The sequence below is a fragment of the Dromaius novaehollandiae genome, chromosome 34 (assembly GCF_036370855.1).
Source record: "Dromaius novaehollandiae isolate bDroNov1 chromosome 34, bDroNov1.hap1, whole genome shotgun sequence".
Classification (NCBI taxonomy): Eukaryota; Metazoa; Chordata; class Aves; order Casuariiformes; family Dromaiidae; genus Dromaius; species Dromaius novaehollandiae.
In genome coordinates this window covers 1,225,568-1,251,548 of record NC_088133.1, presented here as the reverse complement: position 1 = coordinate 1,251,548, position 25,981 = coordinate 1,225,568, and the positions used below count along the sequence as shown (strand labels likewise).

Below are 25,981 nucleotides of genomic sequence, written 5' to 3'. Positions count from 1 at the left end.
CCGGGCCGGTTGCACCCCGCGGGGCTCGGGGACTCCCCGGAGCCGGCTGCATTCCGCGGGGCTCGAGGGTCCCGGAGCCGGTTGCACTCCCGGAGCTCGGGGGATCCTGGAGCCGGTTGCACCCCGCGGGGGTCCCCGGAGCCGGTTGCACCCCCGGAGCTCGGGGGTCCCGGGGCCGGTTGCACCCGGCGGGGCCTGGGGGTTCCCGGAGCCGGCTGCACCCCACGGGGCTCCCGGGGCCGGTTGCACCCCCGGGGCTCGGGGGTCCCGGGGCCGGTTGCAGCCCGCGGGGGTCCCCGGGCTGGTTGCACCCCACGGGGCTTGGAGACCCCCGGAGCCGGTTGCACTCCGCTGGGATCCCCGGAGCCGGTTGCACCCCCGGGGCTCGGGGGTCCCGGGGCCGGTTGCAGCCCGCGGGGGTCCCCGGGCGCCCCCCGAGCCCGGCAGCACCCTGCACCCGCGGCCGGGGCTCGGGGCGGGCGGTGCCACGGGAGCCGGTGCCGGTGCCGCCGCCGGGTCCGCCCCGCCGCGGCCCCGCCCCGCCGCCGCCGCCGCCCTTTGTCCGCCGCCGCCGCCGCCGCCGCCGGGCCCCGCCATGGCGCCGCGGTGATGCGCGGCGGCGCCGGCCCGGGGGCAGCGGGAGCCCCATGCGGGGGCCGCCGCCATGGGGCAGGTCCTGGGCTTCGCCCACTGCAGTACGGAGCGGCGGGGGCGCCGGGCGGGGGGGGGCCGGGGCCGGGCACCGGGAGGGGCCGCGGATGGGGACCGGGAGGGGCCGGGGATGGAGGTACCGGGGTACCGGGGATGGGGACCGGGAGGGGCCAGGGATGAGGTACCGGGGTGGGGGCACCGGGAGGGGCCGGGGATGGAGGTACCGGGGTACCGGGGATGGGGACCGGGAGGGGCCGGGATGAGGTACCGGGAGGGGCCGGGGATGGGGACCGGGAATGTGGGGACCGGGAGGGGCCGGGGATGGATGCACCGGGGTGGATGCACCGGGAGGGGGGCACCGGGAGGGGCCGGGGATGGGTACCGGGGCTGGGGGCACCGGGAGAGGCCGGGGATGGGAGACCGGGGCTGGGGCACCGTGATGCAGGTACCGGGAGGGGCCGGGCTGGGGATACCGGGGATGTGGGGACCGGGAGGGGCCGGGGCTGGGGACCGGGATGGGGGCACCGGGGATGGGAGGACCGGGAGGGGCCGGGGCTGGGGACCGGGAGGGGCCGGGGATGGAGGCACCGGGATGGAGGCACCGGGATGGGGGCACTGGGAGGGGCCGGGGATGGAGGGTTCTGGCAAGGGGACACCGGGGAGGGGGGCACCGGGGCCGGGGGTATTTGGGGGCTGGGGGCACCGGGGCCGGCAGCAGCGGGTGGAGCCGGGGCTGGGGGGGGGCCGGGCTGGCGGCCCCGGGGATGGGGGGCCGGGAGGGGCTGGGGACACCGGGGATGGGGGGTGGGCGGGATGGAGGCCCCGGACACTGGGAGTACTGGGAATGAGAGTACTGGGATGGGGACACTGGGAGTACTGGGAATGAGAGTATTGGGATGGGGACACTGGGAGTACTGGGAATGAGAGTATTGGGATGGGGACACTGGGGTGGGGGGCACTGGGAGTACTGGGCGCAGGGGGGGAGGCACCAGGGCTGGTGGCACCAGGGCTGGGGACACTGGGAATACTGGGAATGGGGGAACTGGGGATGGGAGCACCAGGATGGGGACACCAGGACTGGGGGTACTGGGAGTACTGGGAATGGGGGGCACCAGGGCTGGTGGCACTGGGGATGGGGATACTGGGAGCACTGGGACAGGGACACAGGGGCTGGTGGCACTGGGGATGGGGACACTGGGAGCACAGAGACCGGGGACACAGGGGCTGGTGACACTGGGGATGGGGACACTGGGAGCACTGGGACAGGGACACGGGGGCGGAGGTACCGGGGGGGCCCTGCGGTGGGGTTGGGGACACCGGGGGGGGGCACGGGGACACCCCAGCAGGACACCGGCCATGGGGGCAGCTTTCGGGCGTCCCCAGCGAGCAGGGGCACCCGGGGGACAGCGGGGGCCGGGGGGGGTCCCGGCAGCAGGGGACAGAGCGGGTGGCACACGGGGGGGGGGGACAGGACCCCGCTGACCCCCCCCGCCCCCCCCAGAAGAGTCTCCATCCACGGCCTCCACCACGCCGGACTCCACGGAGGGTGAGTGGGGCCGAGCCCCCCGTTTCGGGGGGGGGGGGATAACGGGGTGCCCTGGCCCCCCCTCACCCCCCCCGTTGCCCCCCCCCCCGGCAGGCGGCAACGAGGAGTCGGACTTCCCCGAGCTGCCGCCGGCGCCGGAGCCCCCCGAGGAGGAGGAGGAGGCGGCGGATGAAGACGGGGGGGGCCGGGGGGGCCCGCCGGAGCTCACCTTCTCCTACATCGCCTTCGGCGGGGGGGGGCCCCCCGGCGAGGCGGCCCCCCGCGCCCGCCGCGACCCCCCCCGCCGCGGGCGGCCCCCCCGCCTGAGCCCCGGGCCCGGCGGCGGCGAGCGCGGGGGGGGGCCCGCCCGGGGGCCGGACCCCCGCGCCCCCCCCTTGCCCGCGCCCCCCGCCCCGGACCCCCCCGAGGGGCCGCCGGCGACGGGGGGGCCCCAGGCTGGAGCCACCCCCGGGGAGCAGCCGCCCAGCCCAGGTACGGGGGGGCCGGCCCGGCCCGGGGGGGGGCTTGGGGCAACGGGGGGGTCCTGGGACACCGTTTTGGGGGGGTTGGGGGCAACTGGGGGTCTCAGGGCCCCTATTGGGGGGGGCTTGGGGCAACTGGGGGGTCCTGGGACACCGTTTTGGGGGGGTTGGGGGCAACTGGGGGTCTCAGGGCCCGTTTTGGGGGGGATTTGGGGGCAATGGGGGATCCTGGGGCCCTATTTGGGGGGATTTCAGGGCTGGGGAGGGTCCTGGGACCCCATTTGGGGGGATTTCGGGGCTTTGGGGGGGATCTGGGATAACATTTTGGGGGATTTGGGGGCAATGGGGGGTCCCAGGACCCCATGTGGGGGGATTTCGGGGCTTTTGGGAGGTCCTGGGGCCCCATTCTGGGGGATTTTGTGGGAAAGAGGGGGTTTGGGGCCCCATTTGGGGGAATTTGGGGGGGTTGGGGGGGTCCCGGGCCCGTTCGGGGGTGCCCTCACCGCCCCCCCCCCCCCGCAGCCGCGGCCCCGCCGCCGCCGCCGCCGCCGCCGCTGCTCCCCGCCCGGCCCGCAGGGGGCGCCCCGCGCCCGCCGCCCCCGGCCCCGCCCGCCCCGCCCAGCGCCGCCTCGGGCCCCCAGCCAATCGCCGAGCGCCCCCCGGAGGACGACGACCAATCCGCGAGCCCGCTGCGAGTCGAGGTCATAGGTGAGCGGCCAATCGGGGGAGGCTCCCCGCGGGGGGGGGCAGCTCCCCGCGGGGGGGGAGGGGGGCTCCCGTGGGGGAGGGGGGGCCCAGGCGTCCGGGCGGCGGGGTGGGCCCAGGCGTCCGGGCGGGATTGGCGTCTATAAATAGCCCCCCCCGGCCCAGCAGCCCCTGCGGCACCATGGGGAGCCAAGGTGGGTGCGGGGCCCTTGGGAGGGGGGGGCCCCGGGGTGCTGCCCCCTAGACTGGAGGGACTGGGGGGGACTGGGAGGGCTGGGGGCACTGGGGAGAGGGACTGGGGATACTGGGAGGGGCTGGGGTGACACTGGGGGGGCATTGGAGGGGACGTGGTGGCACTGGGGACGCTGGGCAGGGGGATTGGGAGCACTGGGAGGGCACTGAGAGGGACTGGGGGCACTGGGGGGGAAACTGGGGGGCACTGGGAGGGCTGGGGACACTGTGGGGAGGGACTGGGGGGGCAGTGAGAGGGACTGGGGGACACTGGGGGGGACTGGGAGGGCTGGGGACACTGTGGGGAGGGACTGGGGGGCAGTGAGAGGGACTGGGGGGACACTGGGGGGGACTGGGAGGGCTGGGGACACTGGGAGGAGGGACTGGGGGGCAGTGAGAGGGACTGGGGGGACACTGGGGGGGACTGGGAGTGACTGGGAATATTGGGAGAGGTCGGGGGAGAGACTGGAGCCACTGGAAGACACTGGAGGGACTGGGGGGGGACTGGGAGGCACTGGGAATACTGGGGGGATCGAAGGGACCCGGAGGCACCGGGGGACATGGGGAGACACTGGAGGGAGTGGGGGGGAACTGGGTGGCACTGGGAATACTGGGGGAGATAAGAGAGCAACTGGGGGCACTGGGGGGGCACTGAGGGGGTGGGGGGGACACAGAGGGACCATGGGGGGACTGGGAGGCACTGGGAATACTGGGTGGGGGCAGGCTGGGGCTGCACTGGGTGGCGCTGGGGGATGTGGGGGGGACACGGAGGAACTGTGGGGAGACTGGGAGGCACTGGGAATACTGGGGAGCACTGGGGGGCTCCGGGGGGCCCCAGGGCACGGTGCCATCCTGTCCCCCCCCCCCCGCAGTGTGGGAGCTGCTGTACTGGGGGGCACTGGGAGGCACTGGGGGGCACTGGGGGGCACTGGGGGGGGCGCGGTGCCATCCTGTCCCCCCCCCGCAGTGTGGGAGCTGCTGTACTGGCGGGCACTGGGCGGCACTGGGCGGCACTGGGGGGTGCGGTGCCATCCTGTGCCCCCCCCGCAGTGTGGGAGCTGCTGTACTGGGAGGCACTGGCGGGCACTGGGAGGCACTGGGGGGCACTGGGGGGCGCGGTGCCAGCCTGTGCCCCCCCCCGCAGTGTGGGAGCTGCTGTACTGGCGGGCCCTGGGAGGCCCTGGGAGGCCCTGGGGGGCACTGGGAGGCACTGGGCGGCACTGGGGGGGCGCGGTGCCATCCTGTCCCCCCCCCGCAGTGTGGGAGCTGCTGTACTGGGGGGCCCTGGGAGGCACTGGGGGGCACTGGGAGGCCCTGGGGGGCGCGGTGCCAGCCTGTGCCCCCCCCGCAGTGTGGGAGCTGCTGTACTGGGGGGCACTGGGAGGCACTGGGAGGCCCTGGGGGGCTTGGTGCCAGCCTGTCCCCCCCCCGCAGTGTGGGAGCTGCTGCACTGGCGGGCACTGGGGGGCACTGGGAGGCACTGGGGGGCCCTGGGGGGCACTGGGAGGCACTGGGGGGCACTGGGAGGCCCTGGGGGGTGCGGTGCCAGCCTGTGCCCCCCCCGCAGTGTGGGAGCTGCTGTACTGGGGGGCACTGGGAGGCACTGGGGGGCACTGGGAGGCACTGGGAGGCCCTGGGGGGCGCGGTGCCATCCTGTGCCCCCCCCGCAGTGTGGGAGCTGCTGTACTGGCGGGCGCCGGGGCGGTCGGCGCTGGTGCTGGCGGGGGCCCTGGCCGCGCTGGGCTGCCTGGCCCGCTTCAGCGCCGTCAGCGTGGGCGCCTACGGGGCGCTGGCCGTGCTGGCCGTCACCCTGCCGCTGCGGCTGCGCCGCGCCGCCCTCCGCGCCCTGCGCCCCGGCCCCGAGGAGCAGCCCTGCCGGTGAGCCGGGGCGCGGGGGGCGCGGGGGGGCCGTCCCTGTCCCCGTCTTGGTGCCATCCCTGTCCTTGTCCCCGTCTTGGTGCCGTCCTTGTCCCCGTCTTGGTGCCGTCCCTGTCCTTGTCCCCGTCTTGGTGCCGTCCTTGTCCCCGTCTTGGTGCCATCCCTGTCCTTGTCCCCGTCTTGGTGCCGTCCCTGTCCCCGTCTTGGTGCCATCCCTGTCCTTGTCCCCGTCTTGGTGCCGTCCTTGTCCCCGTCTTGGTGCCGTCCTTGTCCCCGTCTTGGTGCCATCCCTGTCCCCGTGCCCGTCCTGGTGTCATCCCCATCCCGGTGCCATCTGCACGTGCGTGTCCATCCCATCCCTGTCCCCATGCCCATCCCTGTCCCCATCTCGGTGCTGTGCCCGTCCTGGCACCGTCCCCGTGCCCGTCTCAGTGCTGTCCCCATCCCCATGCTTGTCCCAGTGCCATCCCGGTGTCTGTCCCGGTGCCATTCCTGTCCCACTCCCCATCCCGGTGTCGTCCCTGTGCCTGTCCCTGTTCCCGTCTTAGCACTGTCCCCATGCCTGTCCCGTGCCTGTCCCAGTGCCATTCCCATCCCGCTCCCCGTCCCAGTGCCATCCCTGTGCCAATCCCAGTGCCAGCCCCGTGCTTGTCCCAGTGTCATTCCTGTCCCTCTCCACATCTCTGCCGTGCCTGTCCCCATCCCAGTGCCATCCCCATGCCTGTCCCAGTGCCATCCCCGTCCCTTTCGCAATCTCAGTGCCATGCCTGTCCCCACGTCTGCCTTAGCGCCGTCCCCGTGCCTGTCCGCGTCTCGGTGCCGTCCCCACGCCCATCCTTGGACCTGTCCCTGTCCCCATGCCCTGGGTGTCCCTGCTGTCCCCATGCCCCTGGTCCCTGTCCCTATGCCCTGGGTGCCACCCCCATGGCCCCATGCCCACGCTGTCCCCGTCCCCATGCCCCTGGTGTCCGTGCCGTCCCTGTGCCCTGGGTGCCCGTGCCATCCCCTGGTCCCTGTCCCCATGCCCTGGGTGTCACCTCCATGGGCCGGTGCCCGTGCTGTCCCCATCCCCGTGCCCTGGGTGGCCCTGGTCGCCATCCCCAGGTGCCCGTGCTGTCCCCAGGCCCCGTCCCCCTGCTCTGGGTGTCCCAGTCCCCGTCCCCGGGTGCCCGTGCCGTCCCCTCGCCCCTGGGTCCCCGTCCCCGTGCCCTGGGTGCCCCTGGGTCCCCGTTCCCTCGCCCCTGGGTCCCCATCCCCGTGCCCTGGGTGCCCCTGGGTCCCCGTCCCCGGGTGCCCGTGCCGTCCCCTCGCCCCTGGGTCCCCGTCCCCGGGGTGCCCCTGGTTGCCGTCCCCGCGCCCCTGGGTCCCCGTCCCCGTGCCCTGGGTGCCCCTGGTCCCCGTCCCCATGCCCTGGGTGCCCCTGGTCGCCGTCCCCGGGTGCCCGTGCCGTCCCCTCGCCCCTGGGTCCCCGTCCCCATGCCCTGGGTGCCCCTGGTCCCCGTCCCCATGCCCTGGGTGCCCCTGGTCCCTGTCCCCCGGTGCCTGTGCCGTCCCCAGGCCCCGTCCCCCTGCTCTGGGTGTCCCGGTCCCCGTCCCCACGCCCCTGGGTCCCCGGTCCCCGTCCCCGGGTGCCCGTGCCGTCCCCTCGCCCCTGGGTCCCCGTCCCCGTCCCCGGGGTGCCCCTGGTCGCCGTCCCCGCGCCCCGTGCGGTGGCGGCGGTGGCAGCGGCGGTGGGGGTGACGCAGGGCGCAGCCGGCCGTGGCCGTGGGGCTGAGCCCCGAGCAGCAGCAGCGCTGCGCCCGGCGCCTGGGCCGTCACCTCGCCGCCGCCGCCCGCACCCTCGCCCGCCTCTTCCTCGTCCACAGCCTCCCCGAGTCCCTCAAGGTGCGACCCCGCCGGGGGGGGGGGGCTCTGGGGGGCACCGGGGGACACCGGGGCACTGGGGAGCATTGGGGGACACTGGGGTCATGGGGGGCATTGGGGGCACCAGGGCTATGGGGGGCACTGGGTTATGGGGGGCACCGGGGCACTGGGGCACCAGGGATTTGGGTGGTGGGTGCCATGGGGCAGTGGGGGCTGTGGGGCTGTGGGGCAGCAGGGTGGTGGGTGCTGTGGGGCAGTGGGTGCTGTGGGTACCATGGGGCGGTGGGTGCCGTGGGGCAGCAGGTGCTGTGGGGCAGCATGTGGGTGCGTGCCGTGGGGCAGGGGGTGCCGTGGGGCAGCAGGTGCTGTGGGGCAGCATGTGGGTGCGTGCCGTGGGGCAGGGGGTGCCGTGGGGCAGCAGGTGCTGTGGGGCAGCATGTGGGTGCGTGCCATGGGGCGGGGGGTGCCTTGGGGTGGCGGGTGCTGTGGGTGCCATGGGGCAGCATGTGGGTGCATGCTGTGGGGTAGCGGGTGCCGTGGGGTGGTGGGCGCTACGGGGCGGCATGCAGGTGAGTGCTGTGGGGCAGAGGGTGCCATGGGGCGCCGTGTGGGTGGGTGCTGTGGGGCGGTAGGCACTGTGGGACAGTGTGTGGGTGGGCGCCGTGGGGTGATGGGTGCTGCGGGTGCCATGGGGCAGCATGTGGGTGCATGCCATGGGGCGGTGGGTGCCATGGGGCGGCGTGCGGGCGCCATGGGGTGGTGGGTGCTGTGGGGCAGCGTGCGGGTGCATGCCGTGGGGTGGTGGGTGCCGTGGGGCAGCATGCGGGTGGGTGCCGTGGGGCGGTGGGTGCCATGGGGTGGCGTGCAGGTGGGTGCCGTGGGGCAGGGCGTGGGTGGGCGCCGTGGGGCGGCGCATGCCGTAGGGCGCCGTGGGGCAGTGACGAGCTCTGGCCGCAGTTCGCCTTCCTGTTCTACCTGCTCCCCTACGTGGGCGCCGTGGGGCGGTGGGTGCCGTGGGGCGGCGGGTGGTGGGTGCCGTGGGGCGGCGCATGCCGTGGGGCGCCGTGGGGCGGGCGCCGTGGGGCAGTGACGGGCTCTGGCCGCAGTTCGCCTTCCTGTTCTACCTGCTCACCTACGTGGGCGCCGTCTTCAACGGGCTGACGCTGCTCGGCATCGGTACGGGGACGCGGGGGGACAGGGACGGGGACGTGGGGACACGGGGATGCGGGGACACGGGGATGGGGGTGCGGGGACATGGGCGTGGGTACAGGGACACGGGGACGTGGGGATGCACGGACATTGGGATGTGGGGGCATGGGGACACGGGAGTGGGTACGGGGACATGGGGACATGGGGATGGCTGTGGGGACACAGGGCTGTGGGGACGCAGGGACATGGGATGGCTGTGGGGACGTGGGGATGGGTACAGGGACGTGGGGACATGGGGTGGCTCTGGGGATGGGGACATGGGGATGCAGGGACATGGGGATGGGTGCAGGGACGTGGGGATGCAGGGACATGGGGATGGGGACACAGGGATGGAGACACGGGGACGTGGGGACACGGGGATTGGGGCATGGGGACAGGACATAGGGATGCAAGGGCGTGGGGACACGGGCATGGGGACATGGGGATGGGGATGTGGGGACATGGGGATGGGGACATGGGGACATAGGGACATGGAAATGGGTACAGGGATATGGGGGACGTGGGGATGGGGACACAGGGACATGGGGACGTGGGGGACATGGGGATGGGGAGCTCGGGACGTGGGGACATGGGGATGGGGACGTGGGGATAAGGCACGGTTGGGACACGGGGACAGAGCACGGGGATGGGGGACAGGTCTTGGGGACAGGGAGAAGAGCACAATGTATGGGAAGGGCTTGGGGACAGGGATGGGGTTTGGGGACAGGGCTCAGGGACAAGGACAGGGATATGGGGCTGGGGGCGCAGGGCCTGGGGACGGCGTGGGGACAGGGGTGAGGGGCCAGGGGACAGCGTGGGGACACCGTGGGGACAGGGGTGGCCCGGGGCCACCAGCCTGAGCCCTGCTCTCTGCCCAGGCGTGATCTGTGCGTTCACCTTCCCCGTGCTCTACCGGCACCACCAGGTACGGGGGGACACGGGGGGACGCGGGGGGACACGGGGGCGCTGGCAGGGGTGGGGGACACCGGGGCACCTGCCCCCGTCCCCCAGTTGTCCCCCCGCGTCCCCCCCTAGGCACAGATCGACCAGTACGTGGGGCTGGTGAGGAACCACCTGAGTCACCTCCGAGCCAGGTGCGAGCTGCCCCCCGGCGCCCCCAAAACGGCCCCTTTTGCCCCCAAAACGGCCCCCAGCGCCCCCAAACCTCCCCTATGGGGCACCCCACAGCCTGGGGCACCCTGACCTGCTCTATGGGGCACCCCGTTTTCCCCTATGGGGCACCCTGGCCCTCCATGGGGCACCCTGAGCTCCCCTATGGGGCACCCCAAACCCTGGGGCACCCCAAACCTTGGGACACCGTGATCTCCCCTATGGGGCACCCTGACCTGCTCTATGGGGCACCCCACACCCTGGGGCACCCTGATCTCCCCTATGGGGCACCCCACAGCCTGGGGCACCCCACAGCCTGGGGCACCCCGACTTCCCCTATGAGGCACCCCAAACCTTGGGGCGCCCTGAGCTCCCCTGTGGGGCACCCTCATCTCCCCTATGGGGCACCCCACACCCCGAGGCACCCTGACCTCCTCTATGGGGCACCCCAAATCTTGGGGCACCCTGGCCCTGCATGGGGCACCCTGAGCTCCCCTATGGGGCACCCCAAACCTTGGGGCACCCTGGCCCTGCATGGGGCACCCTGAGCTCCCCTATGGGGCACCTCAAACCCCAGGGCACCCCTCACCCTGCCTGCAGGCACCCAGGAGCCATCGGGGTGTGGGGGGGGCACCCAGCCACCCTGGGGGGGCCTTGGGGGTGCCCGTCCCCCCATGCATCCCCTCTCCCCCCCCATGTGTCCCCTCGGCCCCCCATGTGTCCCCTCAGCCCCCCATGTGTCCCCTCTCCCCCCCCAGGATTCAAGCCAAGCTCCCAAGTGCCAAAGCGAAGCCGCAGTGACCCCCCCCCGCGCCCCGGGGTGCCCCTGCTGGGGTGGGGGGCCGGCGGGTGCCCCCCACCCTCGCCCCGGGGGCCCCCCCGCGCGGGGCATTTACACTTTAATAAAAACTCTTGTGACACCTGGGGCTCCGTGCCTGGGGGACACGGGGGGACATGGGGACACGGGGGGACACAAGCACAGGCACAAGGGGGACATGGGATGGGGGGGACATGGGGACGGGGGACATGGGGACAGAAGGATCCTGGGCACAAGGGGGGACATGAGGACATGGGACATGGCAGGACATGGGGGGGCACCAGGGGATATGGAGGACACGAGGATCATGGGCACAAGGAGGGACATGGGGACACCAGGAGACATGAGGATGGGGGACATGGGGACACAAAGATCCTGGGCACAAGGGGGGACATGGCTGGACATGGGGGACACAAGGATCCTAGGCATAAGGGGGGATGTGGCTGGACATGGGGGACACGAGGACATGGGACATGACAGGACATGGGGGTCACCAGGGGACATGGAGGACATGAGGATCATGGGCACGGGGGGGACATGGGGACACCAGGGGACATGGAGGACACGATCATGGGTGTGGGGGGGACAAGGGACAGGAGGGGACATGGGGATATGGGACATGGGGACAAGGGGGGCACCAGGGGACATGGAGGACACAAGGATCATGGGCATGGGGGGGACATGGGGACACCAGGGGACATGGGGATGGGGGACATGGGACAGGAGGGGACATGGGGGGCACCAGGGGACATGGAGGACACGATCATGGGTGTGGGGGGGACATGGGACAGGAGGGGACATGGGGATGGGGGACATGGGACAGGAGGGGACATGGGGGGCACCAGAGGATGGATCATGGGTGCAGGGGGGACATGGGACAGGAGGGGACATGGGGATGGGGGACATGGGACAGGAGGGGACATGGGGGCACCAGGGGACGGATCATGGGTGCAGGGGGGACATGGGACAGGAGGGGACGTGGGACATGGGGGGGCACCAGGGGACATGGAGGACACGAGGCTCGTGGGCACAAGGGGGGACATGGGGACACCAGGGGACACGGGGACACAGCACACAGACATGAGGGGACAGGGGACACGGGGGGGGACCCGCCCACGCTGGCCCTGCCCCCCCCCGCCCGGCCCGGCCCGGCGAACGCCGCCGCCGCCGCCGCCGCCTTGGCCCCGCCCCCGGCCCCGCCCCTCGGCGCCCGGCCCCGCCCCTCGGCGCCCGGCCCCGCCTCCTCGGCCGCCCGGCCCCGCCCCCCCGTTGCCACGGCCACGGCGGTTGCCGCGCGACGTAAACACAGGGACGCCGGACGTGGTGACGTCAGGGGCATGGAACGCCGTCGCCACGGCGACACGCGCCGTGTTTACTCCGGGCGGGGGGGGGGGGAGGGGGAAGCACGTGGGGCCCGAGCGGCGGCGGCGGCGGCGGCGGCCTGGGAACGCTGGGAACGGGGGGGGGCACCGGGCCTGGGAACGCCGGGAACGGGGGGGGGGCACCGGGCCTGGGAACGCTGGGAACGGGGGGGGAAGGGGGGAGCACCGGGCCTGGGAACGCTGGGAACGGGGGGGGGGCACCGGGCTTGGGAACGTCGGGAACGGGGTGTGGGGGGGGGCACCGGGCCCGGGAGAGCTGGGAACGGCGGGGGACCGAGCCTGGGAACGCCGGGAACGGGGGGGGGCACCGGGCCCGGGAACGTCGGGAACGGGGGGGCCCCGGGCAGGGGGGGCCCTGGGAATGGGGGGACACCAGGCAGGGGGGCACCGGCCCGGGAGAGCTGGCAACGGGGCGGGGGGCACCGGGCCCGGGAGCACCGGGAATGGGGAGGCACCGGGCAGGGGGGTACCAGTCCCGGTAGCACAGGGAACGGGGGGGGGGGACACCGGGCCCGGGAGAGCTGGGAACGGGGGGTGCACCGGGCCGGGAGGACCGGGCATGGGACACCTGCCCGAGGCCACGGTGATGGGCACAGGACAGCTGATAACCCCGGGTTCCCCCCCAAAACAGAGCCGGCCCGAGGCCACGGTGATGGGCAGGGTGCGGCTGGCAATGCCGGGTGTCTGCCCTGTGCCACGGTGATGGGCGCGGCGCAGCCGGCAGCCTGGGAATCTCTCAAAACGGAGCTGGCCCGAGGCCACGGTGATGGGCACGGCACGGCTGGTGACGCTGAGCATCTGCCCCGTGTCACGGTGATGGGCACGGCGCAGCCGGCAGCCTGGGAACTCCCTTGAGATGGAGCCAGCCCCGTGCCACGGTGATGGGCACGGCATGGCTGGTGACGCCGGGCGTCTGCCCTGTGCCACGGTGATGGGCACAGCACAGCGCAGCCCCGAGCAGCCTGGGAATCTCTCAAAACGGAGCTGACCTGAGGCCACGGTGATGGGCACAGCGCAGCTGGCAACGCCGGGTGTGTGCCCTGCGCCACGGTGATGGGCTCGGTGCAGCCGGCAGCCCGGGAATCCCCCAAAACAGAGCCGGCCTGATGCCACGGTGATGGGCACAGCTGTGGCTGGTGATGCCGGGCATCTGCCCTGTGCCACGGTGATGGGCACGGCACAGCCGGCAGCCTGGGAATGTCTAGAAACAGAGCTGGCCCGAGGCCATGGTGATGGGCACGGCATGGCTGGTGACGCTGAGCATCTGCCCTGTGCCACGGTGATGGGCACGGCACAGCCGGCAGCCTGGGAATCTCTCAAAACGGAGCTGACCCAAGGCCACGGTGATGGGCACAGCGCAGCTGGCAACGCCGGGTGTGTGCCCTGTGCCACGGTGATGGGCTCGGTGCAGCCGGCAGCCCGGGAATGCCCCAGAACAGCCAGCCTGGTGCCACGGTGATGGGCACGGCACAGCCCCGAGCAGTGCCGGGGCGGGGGGGGGGGGCGGCTCCAGCCCGGCCTGGTGGCACCACGGGGCCGCGGCTGCTCCCGGCTCTGGGGTCACTTGCGGCTCGCCCACCCCCCCCCCGTGTCCCCATGTTGGTCCCCGTGCAAGTCCCCCCCCCAACGTGTCCCCAAGCAATGTCCTGCACCCTCGTGTGTCCCTGCACAAAGTCCTGCTCCTCCGTGTCCACATGCTAGGTGCTGGTCCCCACGTGTCCCCGAGCCATGGCCTGCACCCTGACATGTCCCCGTGCCAGCTGTGCACCCCAACATGCTCCTATGCAAGGTCCTGCCACCCCTGTGTGTCCCCGTGCTGCCCTGCACCCCGACGTGTCCCTGTGCCAGGTCCTGCACCCCCAGGTGTCCCCGTGCCAGCTGTGCACCCCGCTGTGTCCTCGTGCAAAGTCCTGGTCCCCACGTGTCCCCGTGCAATGCCCTGCTCCCCAGCATGTCCCTGTGCCAGGTCCTGCACCCCCAGGTGTCCCCGTGCCAGCTCTACACCCCCTGTGTCCCCACGGCAGTTTGGCACCCCACATGTCCCTATGCAAGACCCGGCACCCCAGTGTGTCCCCGTGTCAGCCCCGCACCCCCGTGTCCCCATGCCAGGTCCTGTGTCCCCATGTGTCCCCATGCCGGGTCCTGTGTCCCCACGTGTCCCCGTGCACCCCTGTGCAAGGTCCAGCACCCCAATGTGTCCCCGTGTCAGCTCAGCACCCCCGTGTCCCCGTGCCAGGTCCCGTGTCCCCGTGTCCCCGTGTCGCCCTGCACCACCGGTGCCAGCAGGGTCCCAGCATCCCCCAGCACCGGCGCTCGGGCCCCCCCGGGACCCCGCTGGGGGCTCGGGACCCTCCGGTGCCGGCCGCTGCGGGACCTGCTCGCCCGCCCCTCTCCCCGGTGCCGGGACCCTTCCCGGTGCTGCAGACACCTGCAAAGGGACCGGCGGGGGGGGGACCGGGCCCCCCCGGGGCTCTGTCTCCCGCCGCTCCCGGCCCGGGACCCCCGCGGCGTCCCACTGCCCCGTCCCGGGACCTGCTCGGTGCCGGTAACACTGCACTGGGGTCCCCGGTGCCCCCGGTCCCGGGATCCCCCCGGTGCGCTGCTGCCCGGTCACGGTAACGCCACGCTGGGGGGTCCCCGGTGCCCCCCGGCCCGGTCCCGGGACCCCCCCGGTGCGCTGCTGCCCGGTGCCGGTAACGCCGCGCTGGGGGGAGCTCGGTGCCCCCCGGCCCGGTCCCGGGATCCCCGGTGCGCTGCTGCCCGGTGCCGGTAACGGGAGGGGGACTCCCGATGGGGGGGGGGGGCGTTACGCGTGGGGGGGTCCCGGTATGGGGGGGGGAGTTGCCAGAGGGGGTCCCCGGTGGGGAGGGCGGAGGTTACCGGGGGTTTCCGAATTACCGGAGTGCGCCGATGTGGGGGGGCCGTTACGGGGGGGGGCCCCGGCGCCGGGGGGGCCCCGCGGGCGCCGTCCCGAGAGCTCGGGCCGTTTCTAGAACCGTTGTGCCGGTTTCTATTAATACGCGCGGCTCCGGCGGCGGCGGCGGCGGCGGCGCAGCGAGGAAGGGATTCCCTCTGACGTCATTGCTAGGATACCAAACAAACACAGCCGAGACAAGCCCATATATGGCTAATTGCGTCACAGGAACTCCGGCGGGGCGGGGCGAGGGATCCCCTCCTCTCCCGCCGCCGCCGAGGCACCTTTTAACGGCGGCGGCGGGCGGCGGGGCCGCAGAGCGCGGCGGGCAGCGGGCGGCGGCGGCGGCGGGGCCCGAGGCGGCTCGGGGGCCCGGGGCGGCGGGGCCGCGCCGCCGCGTGACGTCAGCGGGGGGCGGGGCGCCGCCGTATAAATCGGGCGCGCGGTGGAGAAGCGGTTCATTCATAAAAGCGCGTGCGGAGGCGCTTCGGCGGCGGCGGATACCGGACACCGGAGCTCCAGCGCGGCCCGCGAGCGAGCGCCACGCCGGCACTTGGCGACCGGAGCCTCGGGGCGGGGGCGCCGGAGCCCGGCAGCGGCGGACGCGGGGCTCCGCAACCGGCGGAGGGGGGAGGCGCACCGGGCGCTTGCACCGGCGCGCCGGGACTTTCCAACGGGAGCTTTGCACCGGCGGACGCGGAGCGGCGACTTGCACCGGGACTTTCCAAGCGGAGCTTTGCACCGGCGGGCGCGGAGCCGCGAGCGGGAGCTTTGCACCGGCGGACGCGGGACTTTGTACCGGCGCCTGGGACGGGCGCACCGGGACTTTCCAACGGGGGCTTTGCACTGGCGGAACCGGGAGTTTGAACCGGAGCCTCGTAGCGGCGGAGCGCGACTTCCACGCGCCGGGAGTTTGAACGGCGGCGCCTCGCAGCAGCGAACCGGCAGCTTGAAACGGGCCGAACCGGCAGCTTAGACCGGCGCAGCGGCAGCTTCTCCCCGCGGAGCTCGGCAGCGGGGCGGGCCGCAGCGATGCCGCTGGCCTGACGGCCCCGGTGCGCGCGCCCCCCCCCCCCCCCACCGCGCTCCCGGTGCAGCCTTGGCGTGGCGCCGCCGCCCCCGGTTCCCCGGGGCCATGTACCAGGGCTTCCCCGGCGACTACGACTCCGCGTCGCGCTGCAGCTCGTCGCCGTCGGCCGAGTCGCAGTACCTGTCCTCGGTGGACTCCTTCGGGAGCCCCACGGCGGCGGCGGCCGCGCAGGTGAGCGCAGCGCAGCGCCGGGGCGGCGCGAGGGGGCGGCGGCGGCGCGCGCGGACGCCGAGGGGGCGGGGTCGTGCGTAAACGCGTGACGCGCTGGAACCCTCCGTGATGACGCGGCGCACGTACGGCGCGCGCTCCCCCCCCCCCCCCCTCCTCCTGCGCGCGGCGTGCGGCGCGCGCGCTATTTTGGAACGCGGCGGCCGCCCCCGTTGCTAAGGGGCGGCGGGACCCCGCGCGCTCATTGGCTGGCCGCGGGGCACGCCCCCGCCGCGCGCTGATTGGCTGCGGCCGCCGCGGCAGGGCCACGCCCCCCTCTCCGCGGGGGAGGGGGTGGAGGGGGGAGCGGCGCGCGCTGCCCGCCGCGCACCGGAGCGGGGGGGGGGGGGGGAATGGGGGGGGCACCGGGACCCCCCCCCCCCCCCAGAGGGCTCCAGCAGGGTGTAGGCCCCGGGGGGCACCCGGTGCACCCGTTACCACCGGGGGGGGGGGAAATGCAACCCCCCCCTCCATTCCCGGTGCAACCGGAGCTCTGGGTCCCGGTGCACGGTCGGTTCCGTTAGTACCGGGGGGGGGGGGGGGGGAAATGCACCCCCCCCCCACCGGTTCCCGGTGCAACCGGACTTGGGGCTCCCCAGTGCAACCGGGTGGGGGGGGCACTTGGTGCATGGCCGGTTCCGTTAGCACCGGGGGGGGGCCGTGTAATTCCCCCCCCCCTCCCCGGTGCAGCTGGGGGAAGGGGCCCCGGACCCCCCCCCCGGCCCGGTGCAGCCCCCCAGGGCCCATGTGCAATGTGTGGGGTCCCCCCCAGCCTGGCCCACCCATGGGTGGGGGCACCTAGGGCCCCCCCCGGTGCAATTTGGGGGTCTCACTGCCCCCCCCAGCGCCCTTTGGGTGCCCCCCACCCTTGCAGGGCCCGTAGTGCAACCTGGGGGGGTGCAAGGTCCCCTCACTATGGGGGGGCACCCCAGCACCCAGAGCTGCTCCTGTGCACCCTTGGGTGCTGGGGGGGGGGTGCACGTGGGTGGGGGAGGCCTCGCACATGAGGGCCTTGTGCATGGGTGCAGGCCAGGGGGCACCCATGGGTGCCGGGGTGACAGGGACCTCGTGCATGGGTGCAGGCCAGGGGGCACCCATGGGTGCTGGGGTGACAGGGACCTCGTGCATGGGTGCTGGGTGACAGGACCTTGTGCATGGGTGCCAGTGAGCTCTTGCATGTCGGTGCCAGGGGACAAGGGTGTCACGTCGGTGCGGGGACGCAGGGACCTCGTGCACGGGTGCAGGCCAGGTGGCACCCATAGGTGCTGGGGCGCAGGGACTCTGTGCACGGGTGCAGGCCAGGTGTTGCACGTCGGCAGCAGGATGCAGGGACCTCGTGCCTTGTCACCGGGGCGCGGGGACCTCGTGCGTGGGCGCAAGTGAGGTCTCGCACGTCAGTGCATGGGTGCAGGTGAGGTGTTGCTCTTGGGTGCCAGGGTGACGGGGACGTTGTGCACGGGTGCCAGCGAGGTCTCCAGCATGGGTGCCACAGGGACCTCATGCACAGGTGCAGGTGACACGTTGCTTCTCAGTGCTGGGGTGACAGGGACATTGCACGTGGGTGCAAGCGAGGCGTCCAGCAGCGGTGCTGGGGCACGGGGACCTCGTGCCATGGTGCCAGGGACCTTGTGCACGGGTGCAAGCGCCGTCCCATGCATGGGTGACAGGGACCTCATCCGGGGCGCAAGCAAGGTCTCATGCACGGGTGCTGGGGTGCCAGGGACCTCAAAGGGTGCAAGCAAGGTCTCATGCATGGGTGCCAGGGACCTCGAAGGGTGCAAGCAAGGTCTCATGTCTCATGCATGGGTGATGGGGACCTGGGACCTCGTGCATGGGTGCAAGCAAGGTCTCGTGCATGGGTGATGGGGACCTCATCCAGGGGTGCAAGCAAGGTCTTGCGCACTGGTTCCAGGGTGCCAGGGACCTCGTGCAAGGGTGCAAGCGAGGTCTCATGCATGGGTGCATCAAGGTCTTGTGCACTGGTCCCAGGGACCTCATGCAAGGGTGCAAGCGAGGTCTCATGCACGGGTGCTGGGGTGCCAGGGACCTCATGCAAGGGTGCGAGCGAGGTCTCATGCTGGGGTGCCAGGGACCTCGTGCAAGGGTGCAAGCGAGGTCTCATGCACGGGTGCTGGGGTGCCAGGGACCTCGTGCAAGGGTGCAAGCGAGGTCTCATGTCTCATGCACGGGTGCTGGGGTGCCAGGGACCTCGTGCAAGGGTGCAAGCGAGGTCTCATGTCTCATGCATGGGTGCTGGGGTGCCAGGGACCTCGTGCAAGGGTGCGAGCGAGGCCTCATGTCTCATGCACGGGTGCTGGGGTGCCAGGGACCTCGTGCAAGGGTGCGAGCGAGGTCTCATGTCTCATGCACGGGTGATGGGGTGCCAGGGACTTCGTGCATGGGTGCAAGCAAGGTCTCGTGCATGGGTGACGGGGACCTCATCCAGGGGTGCAAGCGAGGTCTTGTGCACTGGTCCCAGGGTGCCAGGGACTTCGTGCAAGGGTGCGAGCGAGGTCTCGTGTCTCATGCACGGGTGCTGGGGTGCCAGGGACCTCGTGCAAGGGTGCGAGCGAGGTCCCGGGCCTCGGCGGTGGGACGCCAGCGCGGCGTCACCCGCGGGTGCCCCCGGCCGTGCCCTGACCGTGCGCCGTCCCCGCAGGAGTGCAGCGGCCTGGGGGATATGCCCGGCTCCTTCGTGCCCACGGTGACGGCCATCACCACGAGCCAGGACCTGCAGTGGCTGGTGCAGCCCACCCTCATCTCCTCGGTGGCCCAGTCGCAGCCGCCGGGGGGGGCCATGGCCCACCAGCAGCCGCCCCCCCCCACCGCCCCCGTCGACCCCTACGACCTGCCGGGACCCAGCTACTCGACGCCGGGCATGGGCGCCTTCGGCACGGGCCCCTCGCCGGCGGCCGCCCGCCCTGCGCGCGCCCGGCCCCGCCGCAGCCGCGAGGAGACGGTGAGTGGCGTCGGCGCGGCTTTTGGGGGGAAACGGTGGGATTTTGGGGGCGGGGGTTTTTGCGGGGTGCCGCCCTGGCTGACGGTGCTGTTGCCCTCGCAGCTGACGCCGGAGGAGGAGGAGAAGCGGCGGGTGCGCCGGGAGAGGAACAAGCTGGCCGCTGCCAAGTGCCGCAACCGGCGCCGGGAGCTCACGGACCGGCTGCAGGCGGTGAGTGCTGGGGACGTCGGCGGGGACGGTGGTGGCCCTGGGGGGGCTTGGGGACGTTGGAGGGGGCGGTGGTGTCCCCAGGACTTGGGGATGGGTGGCTCCTGTGGTGCAGATCCTGGAGATGTTGGAGGGGACGATGGTGTCCCCAAGACTTGGGAGCAGGTTGCTCCCATGGGTGCAGGTCTAGGGGATGCTGGAGGGGATGATGGTGTCCTTAGGTCTAAGGGACGTTGAAGGGGTCAGATGGCTCCCATGGGTGCAGATCCTGGAGATGTTGGAGGGGACAATGGTGTCCCCAGGACTCGGGAGCAGGTTGCTCCCATGGGTGCCGGTCTAGGGGATGATGGTGTCCCCAGGTCTAAGGGACGTTGGAGGAGATGATGGTGTCCCCATGGCCTGGGGGTGTTGGAGGGGTCAGATGGCCCCTATGGGTGCAGGTCCTGGAGATGTTGGAGGGGACGAAGATGCCCCCAGGACTCGGGAGCAGGTTGCTCCTATGGGTGCAGGTCTAGGGGATGCTGGAGGGGATGATGGTGCCTCCAGGTCTAAGGGACGTTGAAGGGGTCAGATGGCTCCTATGGGTGCAGGTCCTGGACATGTTGGAGGGGACGAAGATGCCCCCAGAGCTTGGAGATGTTGGAGGGGACGATGGTGTCCCCAGGACTCGGGAGCAGGTTGCTCCCATGGGTGCAGGTCTAGGGGATGTTGGAGGGGACGAAGATGCCCCCAGGACTCGGGAGCAGGTTGCTCCCATGGGTGCAGGTCTAGGGGATGCTGGAGGGGATGATGGTGCCTCCAGGTCTAAGGGACGTTGAAGGGGTCAGATGGCTCCTATGGGTGCAGGTCCTGGACATGTTGGAGGGGATGATGGTGTCTCCAGAGTTTGGAGATGTTGGAGGGGATGATGATGTCCCCAGGACTCGGGAGCAGGTTGCTCCCATGGGTGCAGGTCTAAGGGATGTTGGAGGGGTCAGATGGCTCCTATGGGTGCAGGTCCTTGGAGATGTCGGAGGGGACAACGGTGTCGCTGGTCCTTGGAGATGTTGGAGGGGGAAATGGAGTCCCCATGGCCAGGGGATGTTGGAGGGGGACAGGTGACTCCTCTGGATGCAGCTCCTGGGGACACTGGACAGGGACCCTATGGATGCAGATTCCAGGGATATTGGAGGGGACAGTGGTGTCCCCAGGACTTGGGGATGCTGGAGCTGTGCAGATTGCTCCCTATGGCTGCAGAGCCTGGGGACATTGAAGGGGAATATAGTGTCCCCAGGACCTAGGGACACTGGAGGGGGACAGGTTGCTCCTATGGCTCAGACTCTGGCAGTGTTGGAGGGGACAATGGTGTCCCCTGGACTCTGGAGGGGGACAGATGACTCCTACGAGTGCAGATCCTGGGGATGCTGGACAGGGACCCCGTGGGTGCAGATCCCAGGGACATGGGGACACTGGGAAGGATGATGACATCCCCAGGACTTGGGGATTGCGGAGGTGTAGAGATGGCTCCTATGGCTGCAGATCCTGGGGACACTCTTGTCCCCTCCTTGGGGATGTTGGAGGGGGACAGATAGCTCCCTATGGCTGAAGACCCTGGGGATGTTGGAGGGGATGGTGGTGTCCCCAGGGCCTGGGGATGTTGGGGGACAGGAGTGTCCCCAGGACTTGGTGTTGGAAGCAGATCATTCCCATGGAGGCAGGTCCCAGGGACATGGGGACACTGGAGAGGATGGCAATGTCCCCAGGACTTAGGGATGTTGGAAGGGGATGGATCTCCCCTATGGGTGCAGATCCTGGGGACACTGGAGGGGACAGTGGTGTCCCAGGGCCTGGGGACATTGGAGGGGGACAGATCGCTCCCTATAGGAGCAGATCCTGGGGACACTAGAGAGGATGGCTGTGTCCCCAGGGCTTGGGGACCTTGGAGGGGGACCACAGTGTCCCTAGGACCTGGGGACATCCGAGTAGATGATGGGTCCCCAGGAGCCAGGGCCACTGGAGGGCCCAGGGACATCAGAGGGGGGCAATGATGTCTGCAGGAGCTGGGGACACTGGAGGGGACAACACCATCCCCAGGGGCATCAGAGGGGGACACTGATGTCCCTGTGATCTGGTGACACTGGAGGGGACCAGCGATGCCCAGGGCCATTGCAGGAGGATGAGGATGTCCCCATGATGTGGGGACACTGGAGGAATACAGATGTCCAGGGACATTGCAGGGGGGCAAGGATGTGCCCATGACCTGGGGACATCGGAGGGGACAGATCCGAGCTCAGGGATGTTGGGGGGAGATGATGCCCCTCACCATGACGGGGACAATGTCAGAGGGGGACAGTGGTGCCACTGGGTGCAGATGACAGGGGTGTGGGGATGCTGGAGGGGGATGATGATGTCCCCAGGAGTTGGGGACATCAGAGGGGGACAGATCCATGCCTGCTGATGTTGGATGGAGGTGATGCCAACCCCAGGAGCCAGGGGACATGGGAGGGGACAGGTCCATGCTGAGGGACATCAGAGGGGGATGCTGATGTCCCCAGGAGCTGGAGGACATCGGGGGGGACAGATCCATGCCTGAGGATGTCGGATGGGGACAATGGTGTCCCCGGGACCTGGTGCCCTTAGAGGGGGACAGATCCATGCCTGAGGATGTTGGATGGGGACAACGATGTCCCCAGGAGCCAGGGGATGTCGGAGGGGGATGCCGATGTCCCCGGGAGCTGGTGCCACCAGAGAGGGACAGATCTGTGCTTTGGGATGTTGGATGGGGACAAGGATGTCCCCAGGAGCCAGGGGACGTTGGAGGGGGATGCTGATGTCCCTGGGAGCTGGTGCCATCAGAGAGGGACAGATCTGTGCTTTGGGATGTTGGATGGGGACAAGGATGTCCCCAGGAGCCAGGGGATGTCGGAGGGGGATGCCGATGTCCCTGGGAGCTGGTGCCACCAGAGAGGGACAGATCCATGCTTTGGGATGTTGGATGGGGACAATGATGTCCCCAGGAGCCAGGGGATGTTGGAGGGGGATGCCGATGTCCTCAGGAGCTGGTGCCACCAGAGAGGGAGCGATCCGTGCTTTGGGATGTTGGATGGGGACAACAATGTCCCCAGGAGCTAGGAGATGTTGGAGGGGGATGCTGATGTCCCTGGGAGCTGGTGCCATCAGAGAGGGACAGATCCGTGCTTTGGGATGTTGGATGGGGACAACAATGTCCCCAGGAGCCAGGGGACGTCGGAGGGGGATGCCGATGTCCCCGGGAGCTGGTGCCACCAGAGAGGGAGCGATCCGTGCCTAGGGACATCAGAGGGGGCTTCCACTGCTGCCGGAGGCAGGGGCTGCTCGGCTTCCTCCCTTATCCTCACCTTCCTCCTCCTCCCTCCGCCAGGAGACGGACCAGCTGGAGGAGGAGAAAGCGGAGCTGGAGTCGGAGATCGCCGAGCTGCAGAAGGAGAAGGAGCGCCTGGAGTTCGTGCTGGTGGCCCACGCGCCCGGCTGCAAGCTCCCCTTCGAGGACGTCGGCGAGCTGAGCGCCGCCGCCGCCGAGGTGAGCTCCCTGGGGCTGCCGGGCAAAGAGGAGCCGTTCGGGCCCGCCGCCTTCCTGCCCTTCCAGCCGAGCCAGGCCCCCGGCGCCGAGGGCCCCTTCCCCAGCTGCTGCTTCGCGCCCGGCGCCCCGCCTAACCCCTCCTATACGTCTTCGTTTGTGTTCACCTACCCAGAGGGAGCGACCTGCGGAGCCTCGCATCAGCGGAGCAGCAGCAGCGACCAGTCCTCGGACTCCTTGAATTCTCCCTCGCTACTCGCGTTGTGAACGGCCCCCGCCCCCCCCAAACTGCCCCCCCCCTCAAAAACCGGGGTGCTCCAGCCCTTGGCGCCTTCCCTGGGGAGGGGGTTTTCTTCTCCTGGCTCTTGTGACCCCGGCTGGGGTGTGTTTGGTGCGATGGGAAGGGGGGTTTGGGGGGGATCTGGCGCCTCGGTGGAGTTGGGGGGGGATCTGGCACCTCTGGGGGGGGGATTGTGCGGCGTCTCCGTTGTCCCAAGAGGGTCTATGTGGCCTCGCCGTCCTCCTGGAGGTGTCCGTGCAGCATCTTCCTCCTCCTAGAGGGGTCCATGCAGCCTCCCTGTCATCCCATGAGGGTCTGGGCAGCATCTTCCTCCTCCTAGAGGGGTCCATGCGGCCTCATCATCATCCCATGAGAGTCTGGGCAGCATCTTCCTTGTCCCAGTGGGTCCATGCGGCCTCCTCATCATCCCATGAGGGTCTGGGCAGCATCTCCCCTGTCCTAGAGGGGTCCATGCGGCCTCCTCATCATCCCATGAGGGTCTGGGCAGCATCTCCCCTGTCCTAGAGGGGTCCATGCAGCCTCCTCATCATCCCATGAGGGTCTGGGCAGCATCTTCCTCCTCCTAGAGGGGTCCATGCGGCCTCCTCATCCTCCCATGAGGGTCTGGGCAGCATCTCCCCTGTCCCAGAGGGGTCCATGCCGCATCTCCATCACCCCACGAGGGCCCGTGCAGCCTCTCCGTCATCCCCAGAGGGTCTGTGCAGTATCTGTCGCCCTCCAGCACCTCGGAGGGTCCTTCCACCACCCTGGGGGTCCACGCAGCATCTCCAGCACCCCCGAGGTGCCCCTGCTGCGTCTCCCTTATCCCAAGAGGGTCCCTGGGGCCTCTCTAGCAGTCCAGGAGGGTCGGAGCAGTATCTCCGTCACCCTCCCGGGGGGGTCTCCAGCGCCTTGCAGGACCTCTCCCTCACCGTGGGGGTCCCTGTGGCCTCTCCACCACCCCGGGGGTCCACGTAGTATCTCCGTCACCCTCCCGGCGGGGTCTCCAGCGCCTTGCGGGGCCTCTCCAGCGCTGTGGGGGTCCGCGTAGCCTCTCCACCTTCCCAAGAGGGTCCGTGCGCTATTGCTGTTGCCCTCCTCGAGGGGGTCTCTGGCAGATGAAGGGGTCTCCTCCGTCACCCGGGGAGTCCTTTTGGCGTTCCTGTTGGCCGGAGGTGTCCGTGCAACCTCTCCATCATCCCCAGAGGGTCCGTGTGACATCTGTCACCCTTCTGGGGGGGGGTCTCCATCGCTCTGGGAGTCCATTCGGTGCCTCTGTCACCCGGAGGTGTCCATGTGGCCTCTCCATCATCCCCAGAGGGTCCGTGTGGCCTCTCCATCATCCCGAGAGGGTCCATGCAACCTCTCCATCATCCCCAGAGGGTCCATGTGGCATCTCCTGTGCTTGGGACACCCCCATCGCCCCGGGGGGGGGTCCCACCAGCATCTCCGCCACCCCGGAGTTGCCTGTGCCCCATTGCTGTCCCCCCGGGGCGGGGGGTCGAGGCCGTGTTCCCGTCACCCCCGAGGTGTCTCCCCCGCCTTGCGGGAGGCTGCATGGCATCTCCAGCGCCCTGGGGTGTCCCTGTGTCCGTCGCCCGAGGGGGTCCCCGCCCTGTCCCCCAGGACCCCCTGGTGCCTGCGGCCCCCCCGCCCTGCGCCGTCCCTCTCGCGTGACCAAGCTTCGCCAGCGTTGACTCTGTTTTCTCTTTCTATATATATTATATATATATTTTTGTTGCGTGCGTGCGGCCGGCTCCGCGGGGCCGCCCGCCACCGGGAGATGTTTAATTTTTTATTATTATTATTATTATTATTGCCTGTGCTGTATTTGTGACTCTGTTAGGGGGGCCCGGCCCCCCCCCCCCGCCCCGCGTCCGCGCTCGCCCCACCCGCAACGTGGCCAATAAAACCCGCTTTGGATCGGCTCCGCGGCTCGTCTTTGCCTCCGGTGCGCCTGCGAGGGGGGCACTGGGTCCCCTCTGCCAGGGGAAGGTCCCGGGTGGCTCTGTGTCACCGAGCTCTGGGTTGGGGACGGTCTCCTGGCTGGGGGGCTTTGTGCCGTGGGGCGCTCAGGCCATCGAGCCCCGGGGGAACATGGAGCTCCTGGGGATGAGGGTCCCCATGGGGACATGGAGCTTGGGGGGAAGTTGGAGCCCCATCGGGATGATAGAGCCCATGGGGACACGGAGCTCATGGGGACACGGAGCTTGTGGGGAAGATGGAGCTCTTGGGATGATGGAGCCCATGGGGACATGGAGCCCATGGGGACACAGAGCTTGTGGGGACAAAGGAGCTCATGGGAAAGATGGAGCCCCATGGGAATGATGGAGCTCGTGGGGAAGATGGAGCCCTGTGAGGACAATGGAGCTCATGGGGACACAGAGCTCATGGGGACATGGAGCTTGTGGGGAAGATGGAGCTCTTGGGATGATGGAGCCCATGGGGACACAGAGCTCATGGGGACATGGAGCTTGTGGGGACAAAGGAGCTCATGGGGAAGGCGGAGCCCCATGGGAATGATGGAGCTCTTGGGGAAGATGGAGCCCTGTGAGGACAATGGAGCTCATGGGGACACAGAGCTCATGGGGACATGGAGCTTGGGGGGAAGTTGGAGCCCCATCGGGATGATGGAGCTCATGGGGACACGGAGCTCGTGGGGACAATGGAGCTCTTGGGGATGGTGGAGCCCATGGGGACACAGAGCTTGTGGGGACAAAGGAGCTCATGGGGAAGGTGGAGCCCCATGGGAATGATGGAGCTCTTGGGGAAGATGGAGCCCTGCAAGGGTGATGGAGCTCATGGGGACACAGAGCTCATGGGGACATGGAGCTTGGGGGGAAGTTGGAGCCCCATCAGGATGATAGAGCCCATGGGGACACGGAGCTCGTGGGGAAGATGGAGCCCATGGGGACACAGAGCTTGTGGGGACAAAGGAGCTCATGGGGAAAGTGGAG

At 70.6% G+C, this 25,981-nt stretch overlaps 2 protein-coding genes and 1 long non-coding RNA gene across 7 annotated transcripts; 2 read left to right on the top strand and 1 right to left on the bottom strand.

The window, feature by feature from the left end:
• The first annotated feature begins 512 nt into the window (after positions 1 to 512).
• On the top strand, positions 513 to 10,553 carry RTN2 (reticulon 2). Of its 3 annotated transcripts, none has more exons than XR_010386365.1 (10): positions 513 to 695; positions 2,153 to 2,197; positions 2,291 to 2,668; positions 3,181 to 3,366; positions 5,265 to 5,472; positions 7,218 to 7,356; positions 8,442 to 8,511; positions 9,402 to 9,448; positions 9,535 to 9,617; positions 10,392 to 10,422. XR_010386365.1 is itself a non-coding variant. In XM_064502940.1 (10 exons), the coding sequence occupies exons 1-10, from the start codon at positions 665 to 667 to the stop codon at positions 10,432 to 10,434; spliced, it is 1,206 nt and encodes a 401-aa protein (XP_064359010.1). In that variant the 5' UTR covers positions 518 to 664; the 3' UTR covers positions 10,435 to 10,553. The 3 variants fall into 3 exon arrangements, 2 of the variants coding, with proteins under 2 accessions (XP_064359011.1, XP_064359010.1); XM_064502940.1 differs by having other exon boundaries at positions 518 to 695; positions 9,559 to 9,617; positions 10,392 to 10,553; XM_064502941.1 differs by lacking the exons at positions 8,442 to 8,511; positions 9,402 to 9,448 and having other exon boundaries at positions 9,559 to 9,617; positions 10,392 to 10,553.
• Positions 10,554 to 14,937: 4,384 nt separating this feature from the next.
• Positions 14,938 to 16,068, bottom strand: LOC135325218 (uncharacterized). The gene is made up of 2 exons (XR_010386369.1): positions 15,888 to 16,068; positions 14,938 to 15,694 (listed from the first exon to the last, which is right to left on the bottom strand). It is a non-coding gene; the product is annotated as an uncharacterized LOC135325218 (long non-coding RNA).
• Positions 15,688 to 24,952, top strand: FOSB (FosB proto-oncogene, AP-1 transcription factor subunit). 3 transcript variants are annotated; one of them, XM_064503007.1, is made up of 5 exons: positions 15,688 to 16,007; positions 18,703 to 19,002; positions 19,105 to 19,212; positions 22,589 to 22,747; positions 22,920 to 24,952. In XM_064503007.1, exons 1-5 carry the CDS (start codon positions 15,882 to 15,884, stop codon positions 22,983 to 22,985), a joined length of 759 nt encoding a protein of 252 aa, XP_064359077.1. In that variant the 5' UTR covers positions 15,688 to 15,881; the 3' UTR covers positions 22,986 to 24,952. The 3 variants fall into 3 exon arrangements, with proteins under 3 accessions (XP_064359077.1, XP_064359075.1, XP_064359076.1); XM_064503005.1 differs by having other exon boundaries at positions 22,589 to 24,952; XM_064503006.1 differs by lacking the exon at positions 15,688 to 16,007 and adding an exon at positions 17,070 to 17,454 and having other exon boundaries at positions 22,589 to 24,952.
• The last annotated feature ends 1,029 nt before the right edge of the window (positions 24,953 to 25,981 follow it).